A 16,502-nucleotide genomic window follows, 5' to 3' on the forward strand; every position below is an offset into this window, starting at 1 on the left:
AATAAAAAATGATTGTTACACCAAATAGTTGCATTGAATTGCTAGACTTACTTTTTTAATTGGTCAATTATGCAATAAATAAGGAAATTGAACCCTCCACTTAGTTGTAGTTGGTATAAATAACCAATTAAATATTATTCGATTAGGTAATTCCCTCTAAGTGTTAGGTATGAGTAGGGCTATTCAAAAAATTTGCTAACTGGACCAGACCGAACTGAACTGGACGGTTTGGACTAGTTGCAGAGTGAATTGGTCCTGTTTTGGGCTCAAAATTATGAAACCGTAATTTTACGGTCTGGTCCTGGTTTGGGGTCCTGACCAGCCCAACCCAGATTGAACCATTATATAACTTATATATATATATATATATATATAATTTATAGTTTTGGCTAGATATATTCTTTTTACTTTTTTCAGGCCATGATGAAAGCTAGCAAAGAGAGAAATAAAACGAAATGATGGGCCATAATAAGAAAAATATCATATGAAAATTACCGAACAATAAAAAACTACACAATTAGAGATCACATGGTGCAAAAATAAAGCATAACCATTAGGGATCACAGGAGACTATTGGTTCTTTAAACACTAAAGTGGAAGAGTAGTGTTTGTTAAATTGTATCAGAAAATATATATATAAATATATATACTGAATTGTTGGTTCCCTGTCGATGTTTTTTCGTGGTTTGGTTCGGTTTGGTTCTATAAGTATTATGATTCGGTCTGATTTCAAAAATAGTGGAACAATTATAAATGATTTGATCTCAAAAATAATCTCAATCAGGTTTAAATCAGACCGTGTGCACCCTTAAATAATGAGTATCAATATCATACACAGTGTCTTAAGAAATATCATACACAGTGTCTTAAGAAATATCATACACGGTGTTTTTTGAAAGTATCCATGTAAAGTAAACATATTCAGAGTGCATTTAATATGGATAAATCTGTTAGAAGTATCTACACTTTCCTATATAGCTGATATAAGTAGCTGATATGGTGGCAGCTTATCCATTAGAGATTTTTCAATATTGTATACTATCTTATAGATGATTTGAAAAACAGAAACCTATTTGTTTTGCATGCATCATATTCATATTTGGTTCTTATCTTAGAATTTGGAGTTTTGTTATGTGGAGAAGATATGTTCTAAGCAGCAAGATTTTATTTATGGCCAGCTCATCCTAGTCACCAAAACAGATATCCAGGCCCAAAACGAATTTTAAATAATAAGCGTATTCCGGATCCCCTCCCGTATTAGGATCTCTTATCCCGTGCACAAGTAGCAAAAAGTCCAAACCAATCAAAATTGGACACATGTACAAATTATCAACCAATGAAAAACAGCCACATGTCAAGGCAACCAAGCCACAACTATGGCACAAAGATTCCATCCAATACTAAAATTCCGAAAATGGAAAAGATTGGGGTCCAAATTATTTGCAACAAATCATGAATAAAACCGGAAAAAAAGACAGTCAACGGAAAAGGAAGAAATTATTAAATCGACATCGTTTATTTAATATTTGATAAACTGATTTTATTTTCTCATGTCGTGATCTATTTGTCACTTAATAAATTAATTTAATACAAATCGTATACTCTTGTGGTTACTATTTTAAGAAACTAATAAATTTTTTTAATTCATAATTGCGTAAATGAATAATTGTTTTTCACAATTATATAATCAATTTAAGGTGGTTGATGAAAAATTATTACATCGGTCTAGAGAATCAGAATATGATTCGGGAGTCCATATTTGATGATAAGAAAATAAAAATGTATATAATACCATAAAAAATATCTCCAATACAGTGTTCCAAGTTCCAACGCATGAGACAAAGTTTGATCATTTAATTATTAAAAAATGCAATCAAGATCAATCAAACTATAGCTATTAAATTTACAGAGCTTCATCGTATTTAATTAAGAACCCTAAACTAGGAGAAATCAAAACCCAAATTAACCTTTCTAGTGTCTCCAGCCAAGCGATGTTTATCCATACAAGTGTAAATACATTTAAAAATAAATAAAATAATTTGACCCCCCAAAAAGAAAAAGAAAAAAAAGGTACTACACAAAAAGAAAATGGATGGAACTGTGCTTAGAACGGGTGTACGTTCCTGCTCAGACCACCGTTCACATTCGTGAAGAATCCGACGAGCTCCGGCCGGTACGGAAGGTACGATCGTCGTCGATCCTCCTCCTTCAAGGCTCTGTTCCTCGCGTAATGAGCCGACAACGACGACTTCTCAACCTTCTCTGCCTTCTTCGCCTTCGCTTTGCTTCCGCCGGCGTTAACGTTAACCTTAACCTCGACGGCGGGCTTCTTCTTCTCCGACAACGACGATTCCGTCTTCTCAACTTTGTCCTCTTTCTTTGCGCTCGTGGTCGGTGAGCCGTTCAAGAACACGAACGCGTCCCTGCCGTCGCTGTTGCTCCGACTGTATAGATCTCGGAACCTCCAGAGCTTGGAGAATCCGGTGGAACTGCTCTTCTTGCACGACTCCGGCGACGCCTCGACGGCCTTTTTGGACCAAGCGCAGTACGGACCGGTGGCTTCTGTCTCTGTTTCCTCGGTTTCCGTCGGCGCTTCGATGAAGACCTTCCTCACCTGAGGTCGAAGCGGCAAATCCTTCTCGGAAGGCACCGAATCGTCTCCAGCGAGTAGTTGTCGGTCGAACAAAGGAAAAACCGGCCGGATCTGACCGTCCTGAAACGCATCGTCGGGCGAAATCGGCGATTTATTAGCGTCGTTAAACACAAACGAGAAATCCTCGTTGTCTTCTTCTTCTTCGTCATCCTCCTTTCCAGCTTCAAATTCAAATTCGCCGTCAACTCTATCTTCCATTTGATTACTGTTAGAATCGTCCAATTCGAGCTTGCCGCTGAGCGATTCGGTAACTTCGGCGGCGGTTTGTGCAAATTGGTCTCCAAGAGACGCGGAGAGGGAGGGAGCCGTCTGCATTTCTGTGTTTCTCTCTCTAGATGTTGTTGTTTTTGCAATGGAGGAAGGAAGCGTAATGTTGAGGGGCTATAAAAAGTGAATGGTTTGGAGGTGTTTGATTTGTATGGGGTTTTAATACGAGTGGTTGGTCAGCAATGACGGACGGAGAGAGAAATAGAAATTACTGTAAAGATTGTGTTTGGTTACATTTTCAACATTTACTGTCTCCAAAGAATTTATTTATAGTGGTTGTTTGTTTGGGAGAGAAGAAAACATTATTCAATTTCTCTTTTAAGACAGACTGTATACGTGCAATTTTGGCCACCCCCCCCCCCCCCCCCCCACTTTTTCTTTTTTTTTTTTTTTTTTTTTTTTTTTTTTTCAGACGAATCAGACCTCAGTCCAAAAATATTCACTTTTTTATTACTGTTCTTATCATTATTATTATTATTTTATTATTATATTACAAATACGAGTCGTTTTAGATTAGAGTGAAGAAAAAATAGTTTAAACTTTGAACTAAATATTCACAAATTTTAATTTCAAAATATACTAATTTCATGCAATCTGACATAATATTACTAAATTTGGATTGTACTTTAATTGAAGAAAATGAATAATTTAACTTGAGTCTAAATTAGTTTATGACATGACGGTTTATTGAACTTGATATAATGTTTAAGAAATTAGTGATTCATACATTTCACTAAATTATAGTAGCATTTCTTATTTCTTATTTTTTTTATATTAGAGAAAATAATTTTTAACCCGACTTCAAAATCACTTAATGCATTTTTATTTCTTTAATGAAATGAATAAGACTGATATTTGAATTTATTCATTGCATCAAAGAGATAAAAATCTTGTTAGTAACAAATCAAAATCTTTTGATGTATAATAATCAAGAGTTGTGATTGAAATTTACATCAATACATAATATTGTAAGTTTTAATGTGAGTCATTAATTATTATTGTACAACAAGGATGTTATACATCTCTTAATGTCAACTCTTCGATTTTATATGGGGGTTTGGGAAATTAGCAAGTAACATTGTTAAAAAAAAAAAAAAAATTCAAAAAAAAAAAAATTGGCACACTACATATGCTGATTTATTTTAAAGAAAAAAAAAAATAGCACAATTGTTCTTAAAAATTACTGCATTTTACAATTGTCCAAAAATACCACCAATACACCACAGTTTTGAGAGCAATTATGTCACTTATTTTGTTAAAGACACGTTTAATGCAGAATATGGAAGTATATCTTGAAAATAACATCTTATTTATTTTATTATTATTTTTGCAGATGTTTCAATAGTATAGTAAGTTAATAATAAAAATAATCTAATTAGCTTGAAGATTGGATAATTTGGACATCAGATTAAAAATGCATGATGTTTAAAAAGTTGACTCTACAGTAATCATTCAAGCCTGGTTGCCTGTGTATGAACGACTTGTAGTTCTTAGAAACTTCTGAAGTAGTTGTGAAATTCGGTACATTGACGAGTCCTCACTCGCTTTGATAATTTGTCCGCGTGGTCTGATTTAGACACGCGCGTGAGCTATATCTGAACACGTAATGGATGACTTTTGTCTTTAATAATACATTTCAAAAGGTAAAAGATAAAAGCAAAATTTTAAAAATAAAACGAAGGAAAAGTCGCCTTCTGGTGGAGGAGGTTTGAGCTTCAATGAAAATTCTGGACTCAAAGGTCAGCAACTCTGTTATACAATCTCATCAGTGATGCCATGTTATGATATATATATATATATATTACTATTATATATATAATTTTTATTCTTTTAATGGCATGGCGTGTCTACAATCATTCACGTACTGAATAACCTACTGAATAATTCTTAATATTTAAAAACCTTAATTGCACTCAACTTCTTTGACTATATATGATTTGTGGCACATAATCCACTTCCTAAAACCCACCAACTTGCTACCTTAGATAATGAAATTTTTGTATACTTCGGAATTATATGATGACGGTCAATCACATCTCTATATATAAGTAAATATTTTATTTTTATTTAAATTTTTACTTAGAATTATGATTGTTCTAGATCATGACAAGTTATTTTTTTTTTTTTTTTGGTGAAAACAACTTATTCAGAAAAACTTACTATCTTTAACTTGTGAGCCATGTTGGTTTTTGGTTAAAAACTTTGGTTTAAGGCTTCGAAATCTTGTTTTCCTGTTTTATAAAAGGGTTGTTGATTATTTTGAAATTTTTGTTCAAAGCTTAAACGAAGTTAGATTAATCTCAAATTTTAGATTTAGTAATTTTTAATGATTAGGCTTATTAATATTTTTTTTTCTTCAGAAATTTAGCCTTATTTTTAGTGCTATATGTTCCTTTTACTATTAAGTTTCTTTATTGTATTAGTTTTCTTATAGTGTTTAGGATTTCTTTTATTATAAATACGTGCAATGGAAAACACATAATTAGTATTTAATCATTCAATTATCAATATAGTATTAGATTTTCTCTAAATTTATCTCTTATTTTATGAATTCAAAATAGTTTATCGTTCATTGTTAACAAACCTAACTTCTGCTATGTCAGATTTATAATAGATGTATACAATTTGCCTACAAATCACTTGTATCATTTAAACTCTCAACTCACATTCGGCTTGACCAATAACCTTATTATTAGTCGTCTGTTAAATAATGAGTAAAATGTCCTTATTGTCAATAATTTTTTTATATATATAAAAAAATATGTAATAAAAAGAAACTATATTGAAATAGGCAATATGGTCATTTTACCTCAACGATAAGGGATTAGGTGCAATTTTTTGTAGCTTAGTAGAGTTATATGCCAAAAACATAATTGAGAAGAGGAGTTATGTGTTACAAAATGATAGCAGAGAGCATTAAGTGCAATTATTATAGTTCATATGGGTGGGTCTAATGTGGATGTGCTGCAATACAATACAATTATATTGCCTTAAAACAAAAAGGATTATTACATATAAATGGTGCTAATGACTATATTTGTCATTTGATCGAGTCAAAATCTCATAATTTAAAAAAAAATGAAGAGATGAAAAAACATTGTTACCCTTACAAAAGTACCACATTTAGGCATATAGGTATCGCTTTTTGTATTTTTTTTGCATGTAGATACCGCTTTTTGTCATCCGGTACCACTTTTTGTGCTGCTCAAAAAAGTGATACTTATTACACAAAAAGTGGTACCTATGTGCCTAAAAGTGGTACATCTATGAGAGTGTACATTGTTTTTTTATGTCCACGTCAGCATTTTGGTTAACTATACTTTTTCGAAATGATAAGACTTTGACTCCATCAAATAGTAAATATCGCCATTAATACTATTTACATGTAATAATCCCTAAAAATAATTAATTAAAAATCAAATGAGGTGAAATTAAATATCTCATAAAAAATAGAATATAGAGAGTAAGATGAGATAATTCAAGGTAGAAGCATGTGCTCAAACTAGTACCCGGTAAAAATAAAAAAATATATAAAATAAAAAATAAAAAATTAGTCTTGGGGAATATACCTAACTTCCAACCCCCCACACACACACATAGGTGGGTGATATAACTAGGCGCAGGTAATGAAGTTACTAAAACCTTAAATTCGATTTTCATTTGTCAATGGTAAGATCAAAACAATCAACTTCAACCCTCTATGACTTGACTTGTATCCAAATCATATTATGTGATTTTTATATCAATGGTACAACGACTTTAACTAAATCTTATTATGTGATAGTATTTGTTCGGCATATCACAATTGCGGCGGCTATGGTAGTTGATCTATTGAAAGGACCATTTTGGAAGCAGACCTCTACCAACTTTGGCCAATATTTAACAGAGATGAACGCATGAGATTGAATCTTTAGTTTAATCATAAACTAATTTCCACATGACAATGAAATTTGTTAAAGATTTGACATCACTGATGTCTTTGCTAATGTGGTTGCAAGTGCAACTGGTTCCGTTCTTGATGCCAAACTCCATCAAAATTTTCTAATTTGGAACCTTAATTCATGTGCAAATGAAGAAATATAATTATTATAAACAAAAAAACGGGTAAATTGTAGGGATAAGTGCAAAAAACACCTTTAAAGTATATTTTTCGTAGCTCTTTTATCCCTTATTTGAAAAGGTGTACAAAAAACACCCATATTCTTTTCACATTATGCGAAAACATCCCATCAATAAAAAAATTTGATATAAATTAGTACTATAATGTCAATTTTATCCTTTTACTCTTCCAAAAATGCCCATACCAAACTTTGAACTCCTTCAATCTCAAACTAGTTTAGGATAAGGAAGTACCTTTAACCAAACATCCTTTTTCTCTTACACCTTTCTAAAAGGCCATTGTAATGGCTGTTGTAGAACACCAAAAAATTCTCGATGGGTTTCATTAACAATTTTCGACGAGCAACGACAGCAAGCATGATGGAGATCAACGGGCTACAAGGAAGATGGTGGAACAACGACGGCGAGTTATGGCGCCGCCGAAGGTACTGGCGGCGGCGACGGTTCTGGCACAGACGGTGGCTGGTTCGTGGTGTACAGCATGGCGGCGCAGTTCCCGGAGGCGGTCTACAAACTGCAAGCCCTAATTTTCACACATACATACGGATACGGTCATGTATATATATACATATATGGGAAGAAGATGAATTTGGGGAAGAAGATGGATTAAGGTCGCAAAGATGGGGATGATCTCACCGTCCAATAGGGTCGCAAAGATGATTGACGCCGGTGAGCTATGAATTTACCGACGAGGAAATGGGTCTGACGCATGGTCAAAATTCGTGTCACGACCGTGGCGATCCTTGAAAGACAGAAGATTTCAAAACCATCTTGGCCAGTAATGGAGTAAAGGGGCGCCCGTCTCGTTGATTAGACTAGCTCGTGAAGGGAGCCTGTCTTACTTCATCCGGCTAACATCACGCACACAAATGCCATTCCACTGACTATTGTATTTGTGATGACTTTCCTTATAAGTCAAATGCAGGAGGGGACCTCATAACCAGAAGCTTAGTCAATTACCACATCTGCTATTGGCATGAATGGAATTATGGAAGAATCCCCCAAAATCCAGATATATCACAAGGTTGGCTATTACATATGGTGGGTCTGTACGTGGATGATGGTGAGTTCAACGGGGACCAAGGATGAATCTGAACCGAAAGTGCTCGTACGTGGATGATGGTGAAGCTTCGCCGGTGGGTCTTGATGTGCCGGTAGGGGAATTTTTTTTCTCGAGTTGAAAAAGATGAATTTTGGGTACTTTTTAGTCATTTTACATCATATTATTATTTTTTATATACTTTATAAAATATGTCAGTAAGGGCATTTTAGTCCAATTTTATTCTAAATGTATAAAGAGGACCTATTTGCACAAATGTCATAGTTCAAGGGTGTTTTTTGCACGGGAGGGGTATAATATGCACTGTATGCATACTTCGGGAGTGTTTTCTACACTTGACCTTAAATTTTATTTATCTGCTTTAAAGTTTGTCAATATCTCACATTAAATTTCTTTACGTTTCATAATCTTACTTACCTTTTCTGTAATTCCTCTTATCTGCCTTGTTAGCGACTGTCATTCTGAAGTCGGGTTACGCGCTAGCCTAGAACCCACAAAGGGTGTTGGTCGATTAAGACAACGGAATGGTAGTCATAGTAGTCGAAATCCATTAAGGAGTGTGTAACAACTCATCTGTCGAATCAACTAGTCCCAAAAATAAATGGCGTTGAAGTGCGTGACCTATACCCAGCCGTCGTGGCAAAACCCTAGGTGCGAGCAGCCGTTGGTGCAAATCTTGGTGGTAATGGTAAATATTCAAATGAAATGCCTGAAATGATAACAAACATTTCATGACAAAAAAAAAAAAATAATCACTGTATGAGGGGTAAGTGAGAATTATGAAACATAAAATGGTTTATGTAAAAATATAAACAAACTTTAAAGTATGTATGTAAAATTTATCTAATATATATATAAAATTCTTTGCCAGATCGATTTGCGCTTAAGATAGTTGTACACGACTGGGTCCCATTTTGGCTTAATTAACACGATTCAATAAAGAATCACTCCCGTGTGATGAGAAAACCATTATTTTATATAATGGGTCTATTGTTTAAAATCGGTCTAACTCTATGAAAAAACAAATGCTTCTTAATCTATGATTCTTGTTTATTATTATTATTATTATTATTATTATATGTATATATATGCCATAATAGGATTAAACTTAATTGAACTATTTTTGCATACTATGGAAGTGTAGCAGCTTCACCGTTAGGCAAGTACACAGAGAATGGAATCGGAGTCATATAGGCGGACATTGTCAACGTCAACCTCACCAAATTGTGTTCAATGTTACATCCAATGTAATGTTGTTGACAAATTCAATGTTTATAAATAGAAGAAATTAATATACCACATAAATGTTTATGTATTAAAACACAACCATAGACACTGTTCTTGACCCGTCAAATAATAAATAATTAATAAGAAACTTTCAAATCCTTAAAAGTGGCCGCCAATTGAATCCACAACCATATCAAATTTTATTACATTTTTTATAAAAACATATTTTTTCTACTATTCACTAGAACTGCTACAGTAGTTGACAAAAACAAAAATGTCAAAAACAAAACGCATACCGAATAAGCTCATAATATGGTATTGATAGTTAAGTGGTAAAGTGGTTAACTATTGGGTGTGTTAGTGAAATATTTCTTGCCTTGCAAAAAAATGGATAAATTATACGGACTTCCTCTATGATTCGACATAATTACAAACACATTTCATATAGTTTGAAAAATTACTCGAATCTCTCTTAAGAATGAAATTAACCTACATGGACCTCCCTTCTGTTACGATCAACGCAAGTTAATGAACCTCCCTTCTGTTACGATCAACGCAAGTCAATGATGGATTTTGCTGATATCACGTACTAAATAAATTGGAATTTCTATATTACCTTTCGTCAATCTCATCTCTCTTACATATACAGATGGTACTACAGTCATTTACAATATCAACTTGAAGGTATTTCAGTAAATTAAATAAATCTGTTAGTGCATTTGACAATCCGTCAATAGAAAGGGAGGTCTGTATAAGTTAGTTTTATTTGTAGGAGAGATTCAAATAATTTTCCAAACCATAGGGAAAATTCCTATAATTATGACAAGCCATATGGGAGGTTTGTATAATTTACCCAAATCTAAATATATATATACATATATATTTTTATTATGGGAGGTCATATTCACACTTCACTTTTCTCTAATTGTACTCCATTAATATATCATCCATTATTTTATAATGTCACAAAATAAAATGTTCCAATTAAAAAGTCATTATATATTTTTTATAACATTACCAATTTAACATTCTTATATTAAATTTATAAAAAGTAAATCATAACATTTTTTTGTGGGTGCAAATGATTATTTAATAACTTTCATTCTTCTAACGGACACCATGGAAGAATCCAACAAGGAAAAAAAGAAAGAAAAACAAAAAAAACAATATAGCTCTAGTTGACATAACAATACTCAACATTTATTTTCCCAGATTTAACATTATTTTACATTGACCAACTAATGATAAAGGAAGGCCATATTCGGCTCTCCCTTTTTTAACATTTGTACTCTGATCTTAAAAGAAATAATAATTTTAACCCTAATTTTATAAGTAAATAATTATTATTTTTAAAATGATAGAATTACTCTTTCAGATTTCCTCTCTTTATCTCTAATCTTTAATATTTTAGGTCTCTTTTGACAAGACAAAAAAAAAAAAAAAAAGTATAATGATTATTTTCCCAGAACCAAAAAAAAAAAAAAAACCTATTAAAAAAATTATCTCTTTTGACAGGAACAAAACCAAAAAATATTTTTATGGAAGAAATCATCTCTTTTGTCAACCCCCGACAAAAAAAAAAAAAAAAAAAAAAAAAAAAAAAAAAAAAAAACAAAAGAAGTACTAAAAAAAAAAAAAAGAGGATTCAAATATATATATATATAAGTACATCGACTTTTCAATTGGGATATTTATTTTGTGGTTGCTAAATTGGAAAGGTTGACATTTTTTATGCTCAGGGGAGTGATTATACTTGGTGATTGTTTTGTTTTGTTATTTTTTTTTTTTTTGAATTCTAGATATCAATTTTGTTGATAAAAAAATTGGAACATTAATAATCATTGGTTAAAGAGTTATTACTTGAAAAAAAAATATGATTTACGTGAGAATTTATCATTGTACTAAGTGGGACACAGTTAGAAATTTATGCGAGGGAGGAAAATAGTGGGTTTTTTTTTTTTTTTTTTTTTTTTTTTTTTTTTTTTTTTGTAATTTTAGTAGTGGGCAAAAGTAAAATTTTGTAAGTATATAATTTTTTTTTTTAAAATCAGTACTTTATAATACTAATGTTCTGTTTGATAAAACTGAATACTGAAAATTAAGTATTAAAAATTTTAATAACTGAATTTTAAGTGTTGGAGTTAATAAATGTTATTAAAAAATAAATATGGAATGAAGCCTGCCTTCCAAAGGGATTGGCCTCTGCATTTATAACCGAGCTTTGCCAGTGTTTGGAGATTCTTCAGCGTGATTTCTAGCTTTGGAAAAGTAACTTTTTGACTTTTGAGGCATCTGTTGACTGTTCATGAATAGTAAGTTACTGTTCATGTCGTTTTGTGCTGACGGTTACTATAGATGAACAGTACTTTGTCGGGATATTGTAGAAATAGTGATTCTGCCGACAATTATTGTTGAAATAGTGACTTTGACTTTTACTGTAGCAGTTTTGACTTTTTTCCAATCTCAATTGAATGGATCTTGGTATGGATTCTGACTATCTTGGAATAATAAATCATCATATAAATTAACTGGGTGACTTAGTTCAGTAGCAGAGGAAGCATCATCTGCTTCTTCTTCATCTTTAGACAACTCTTGGATGCGATCAGTCAGTGAGGTTGCCATCTTCTTGAGTTCTTTTATTTCTGACTTGGGAGCATGTTTTCGTGACTTGGTGGAAACGGTAGAGCCAGTAGGGGAAGGCTGTTTCTGTTGAATGACTTGCTTTGTTGGAAGAGTGACATGTTTTTGTGAAGTAACTTGGATTGATGATTGTTTGGGATAATCATCTTCGACATACCCAATAATCTTGTCAATTGTACGTGGAAGTATCCCACCATTTAACATAGTGGCGGCGGATGACTATGTTGTCTTGGATATCATATTGCCATTTAAATATCCATGGGACTTAGTATTTACAACAAAATAACATGAGGACTGGAAATTGGGAACTATGTTTGTTAACTTTGTGAACAGTGTGAAAGTATTTGACTTGATCTGCAAGGGAGAGGGGGAGGATTTCTGGAATAGCACCATGAAGAGTCCACCATCTCAGAAACCAGGTAGAGATTTGACTTTTGAAATGACTATCAAAATTGATAAACCATAAATGAGTAAATAACTCATTTTAGTATAATAGGACAGATGACCAGGCTGTCATATAATCATAATACGTAAACTGAATATTATAATCAGGTAATAGTTGGGGTAAGTAAGGATGATTGCCCCATTTTTCCATGGAGATTATCCGTCGGATGTACAGGGAATGGTAAATAACTTTGAAAGGATCATTTTTATCATAAGTTGTCTTGACTGTGATAGATTCAGTATGGTACAGGATATCTCTGTAAAACCTAAGAGTTGAAGGATGACCTGGGGCATAGTGAAGGTTACTTGGAAAATAAGAGCGGGCCAATTCGAGTGGGTCTTTAATGTGACTAAGGTATGGCTCAATGAAAAATAAGGAAGTAGGGGGTTTTTCAACATATGGACTTGATGGTTTTTTAGCAGTGAACTGTTGCACATGGGACTGGGTTTGAGTATAGGGTTGGACTTGGAAAGGATCTGGTGTTGGATTGACCAAGGCTGACTTAAAAGTTGATGGGAAGCAAAAGGTTGGAATCTGTTGGTTACTGCTAATGAAGAAGAGGATTGTGACTGGGATCTGGTAACTGGAGCTTTGCCTGAGCAAATATCAAAAGGTTTAACTAGTTGAGGCCTCAGGGGAGGCTGCTGGTCTGCAATCAAATTTCTGCAAGAATTCCCTTGTAAGAAAATCTGGAATGGAATTGTTACTGCCTTTGATATATTCTATATCAAAATCAAATATACTTAATATAGCTTGCCACTAGGCAAAAATTTGTTTAGAAGCAATATTTTCAACATTTTTATTCTAAAACATATTTTGCACTTTGACAATCAACTTTGACTAAAAACTTTTGATTTAAAATATCATCTTGAAACTTACTAATACACAAAACAATAGATAAAATTTCTTTTTTAATAGTATTATAATTATTCTATGCTTTATCCAAACACCAGAATGGAATCGAACTAATTGTTCAGGTGCATCTAGACTGACTCGTTGTTTGAGGATGCCACCATAACCAATATCAGAGGCATCAGTTTCAATGATTTTAAAAGAATCTGTAGTGGGAATGCCAAGACAAGGCAATGTCTTAACATACTGTTTGATAGATTTGACTATGTTAGTATGAACAGAAGTCCATGGAGGAGCTCAAATAGTGGTTTACATTACTTACGAAGATCTTTGTAGAAATCAGCAATGTAATTGAGGGATCCTAAGAACCTCTGGAGTTGTGATTTATCAAGAATTTCATCAGGGAACTTTTCAACAAACTGGATTGAGCGGTCAATGGGACGAATTTGTCCTTGGTGAATATGATAACCAAGAAAACGTATTTTCGTTTGGAATAACTTGATTTTGGTAGCAGAGACTACAAGATCATTTTTCTGGAGGACAGCAAGAAATATTTTCAAATGCTTCCGGTGTTCATCAATGGACTTGGAAAAGAGAAGAATATCATCAATATAAACAATGGAAAAATGACTGTAAGGATTAAAAATATCATTCATGATATTTTGGAATTCACTAGGGGCATTTTTTAACCCAAAGGGCATAACGTTCCACTTATAATGACCAAAAGGGGTGGTGAAGGCAGTCTTATATCTATCTTTTTTACTTAAACGGATTTGCCAAAATCCTGACTTCATATCAAACTTGGAAAAGATGACAGCTTGACTTAAGCGACTAATAAAGTCTTTCTTATTGGGGATGGGATACCTAATCCATTCTAAAACCTTATTAAGTGGTTTATAGTTAATGACTAAGCGGGTAACTCCTCTTTCGATTTCAGAGTTTTTCTGAACATAAAAAGCTGAGCAGGACTAGGGTGACTTACTTTTCCTAATAATCTTCTTATGTAGAAGATCATCAATTTCTTTTTTGCAAAATTCCATGACTTCAGGACTCATTTGAATGGGTCTTGCTTTAGTAGGAATGTGTCTTCTCCTAAAGCATTTAACGTAAGGAAACTTGACTGAATGTCTTTTTCTATGCCAGAAAGCAGTTGGGAGATCAGAACAGACCTGATCTTTTATCTGTTGTTCAAAATCTTGAATTTTTTGTTGGAGCACGGGATCAGTTAACTGATTATCTTTGCGTTTATAATTAATTTCATCTTTTAAGAACGCAAGTTGTTGGGTTTTTCTTTGAAGTAGGTTTACAGATTTGGAAACAGAGAAATCAATAACTGATTTTAATTCTTTCCTAAAAGGGGGACTTAGGAATTTAAAGTGGACTTCTTGACTAAAAGGACGAGTAACTAATCCTTTATTATTAGTAGTAAATGGATAAAGGAGGTAGATAAATGGAACTCCTAAAATTAACTTATCAGTCATATTATTGACCAAGACAAAGGATGTCTTGAAACATACATTATTTTGGCAAATATGAGTTTTAGATAACTTGTATTTTATGTCCAATTTACTTCCATTGGCTGAGCTTAGTCTTTCAGTGGTTTTCTCATAATATTTAGTTGGGATGAGACCTTTCTGAATACAATTAAGATCAGCTCCTGTATCAATCAAAGCAATGATTTCAAGTGTGAAATCCTTGTTGACGATAAGGGTAACTTTAGCATACCATTTTTGAAATGATATGTGGGTTAATGTTTGGAGCTTCTGTGAGGACTCTGAAGGTGTAGGACTTTCTTCATCAGATGACTCAGATGACTCTTTTCCTTTAAAAGAAAAAGCTGGATTTGTATTTAATTCGTTGATTTCACTTTTTATGACTTGATTTTCTAATTTGAGACTTTTAATTTCATTCTTAATGATATTAATTTCTGCCTGAAGATCTTGGATGGTAACTTCTTTAGGCTGGTTATTAAATCGCTCTAATATTTTATATAGGCTAAAATTAGGTTTACTAACCGTTGGGGGTTCGGTTTCAGTATTACCTAGTAATATCTTCAGTTTCTTAAGATATAGGGTTTTTAACTCAAGGTCATCTACTTTGCTGATTAAATCAATAAGTAGATGCTCTTGTTTATCATTTTTTGTGAGAACATTAAGTGACTTATTGGGATTGTAATAGCTATCCTTACATCCTAAGGTAATATTAGGAGAGTTGGGAGAAGTATCAGATGACTGTGAGGAAGAACTAACTTCTGGGTCACTACTACTATTATCAGTATCTTTTAACTGGAGTATTTGGTAGATAGAGTCTTTGATCTCATCAGAAATTTGTAACTGATTGATTTTCTTTTTTGTATAACAATCTTTTGCAAAGTGACCTAGTCTACCACATTTGTAACATTTAACTTTGCTAACATCTATGGTATTGGTGTTATCCTTTCTCATATAAGTCTTTTTACTGCTAAATTTCTTCTTAGGTTTAGACTTTTGAGAATAATATTCTTTTTTGGGGAATACTGATTTTCTGTTTTTGTAATGTCTACGATATAACCTTTGTAACCTTTCTTATGAGGTTTGGGATTTTGTCTGGAAGGAGCTATAGGGGGAAGAACATATTGTTCATAAAAGGTTCCCATTTCATAGTTAGCTCTTTTTCTATCATCTTGTAACTGGTTGCTAATTTTCATGTCAATACACATCCTTAATCCTTCCTTTTGGATTAAGCTGATGATATTGCCATAAGTAAGGTTATCATAATCAATATTACTTGTGGCTTTACTAAGAGTATCCCTGATTTTGTGGGCAAAGAGATTAGGTAGACCATTAATGAATTTTTCTTTCCAAAATGGTTTATTACTATCATCTCTAAGCATGACTCTATAAAGGAATACATCTTTGTACTATCTAAAATCACTCATGGTTGGACAAGTAAGATTGGTTAGTATTTATTTTTTTATATTTTTTAAAATTTTCAACTTTCAGCGTTTAGTGATAAATGATATCCATATTCCATACCATTTAAAAATTTACTCCATTTTAAGTGACGTTTACGTTTTCAATAATATTTATATTATGTAATCAAACACACTTATTTATATAAGTGTTTAATTCTGTTCGTTCAGAATTAAACACTGAATTCTGAATTATCTAACAACACTTAACAAAAGAATTTTGAGCGGAGGCAATTACCCCGGGCCATTAAACAACTCGGTGCCTAAAACTATAGCCTCTGATGGTTTC

The 16,502-nt window shown here is 32.8% G+C and overlaps 1 protein-coding gene and 1 long non-coding RNA gene across 2 annotated transcripts; both read right to left on the reverse strand.

Moving 5' to 3' along the window:
* Positions 1–1,834: 1,834 nt before the first annotated feature.
* Positions 1,835–3,163, reverse strand: LOC132303058 (uncharacterized). The gene has a single exon (XM_059800129.1). It carries the CDS (start codon positions 2,966–2,968, stop codon positions 2,105–2,107), a length of 864 nt encoding a protein of 287 aa, XP_059656112.1. The 5' UTR covers positions 2,969–3,163; the 3' UTR covers positions 1,835–2,104.
* Positions 3,164–7,064: 3,901 nt separating this feature from the next.
* On the reverse strand, positions 7,065–8,228 carry LOC132302215 (uncharacterized). Its single transcript, XR_009480774.1, has 2 exons — positions 7,676–8,228; positions 7,065–7,562 (listed from the first exon to the last, which is right to left on the reverse strand). It is a non-coding gene; the product is annotated as an uncharacterized LOC132302215 (long non-coding RNA).
* Between the last annotated feature and the right edge of the window lie 8,274 nt (positions 8,229–16,502).

This window comes from Cornus florida, unplaced genomic scaffold, assembly GCF_030987335.1.
Source record: "Cornus florida cultivar Cherokee Brave unplaced genomic scaffold, ASM3098733v1 CherokeeBrave_3.0.0_Hap2_Chr04, whole genome shotgun sequence".
Classification (NCBI taxonomy): Eukaryota; Viridiplantae; Streptophyta; class Magnoliopsida; order Cornales; family Cornaceae; genus Cornus; species Cornus florida.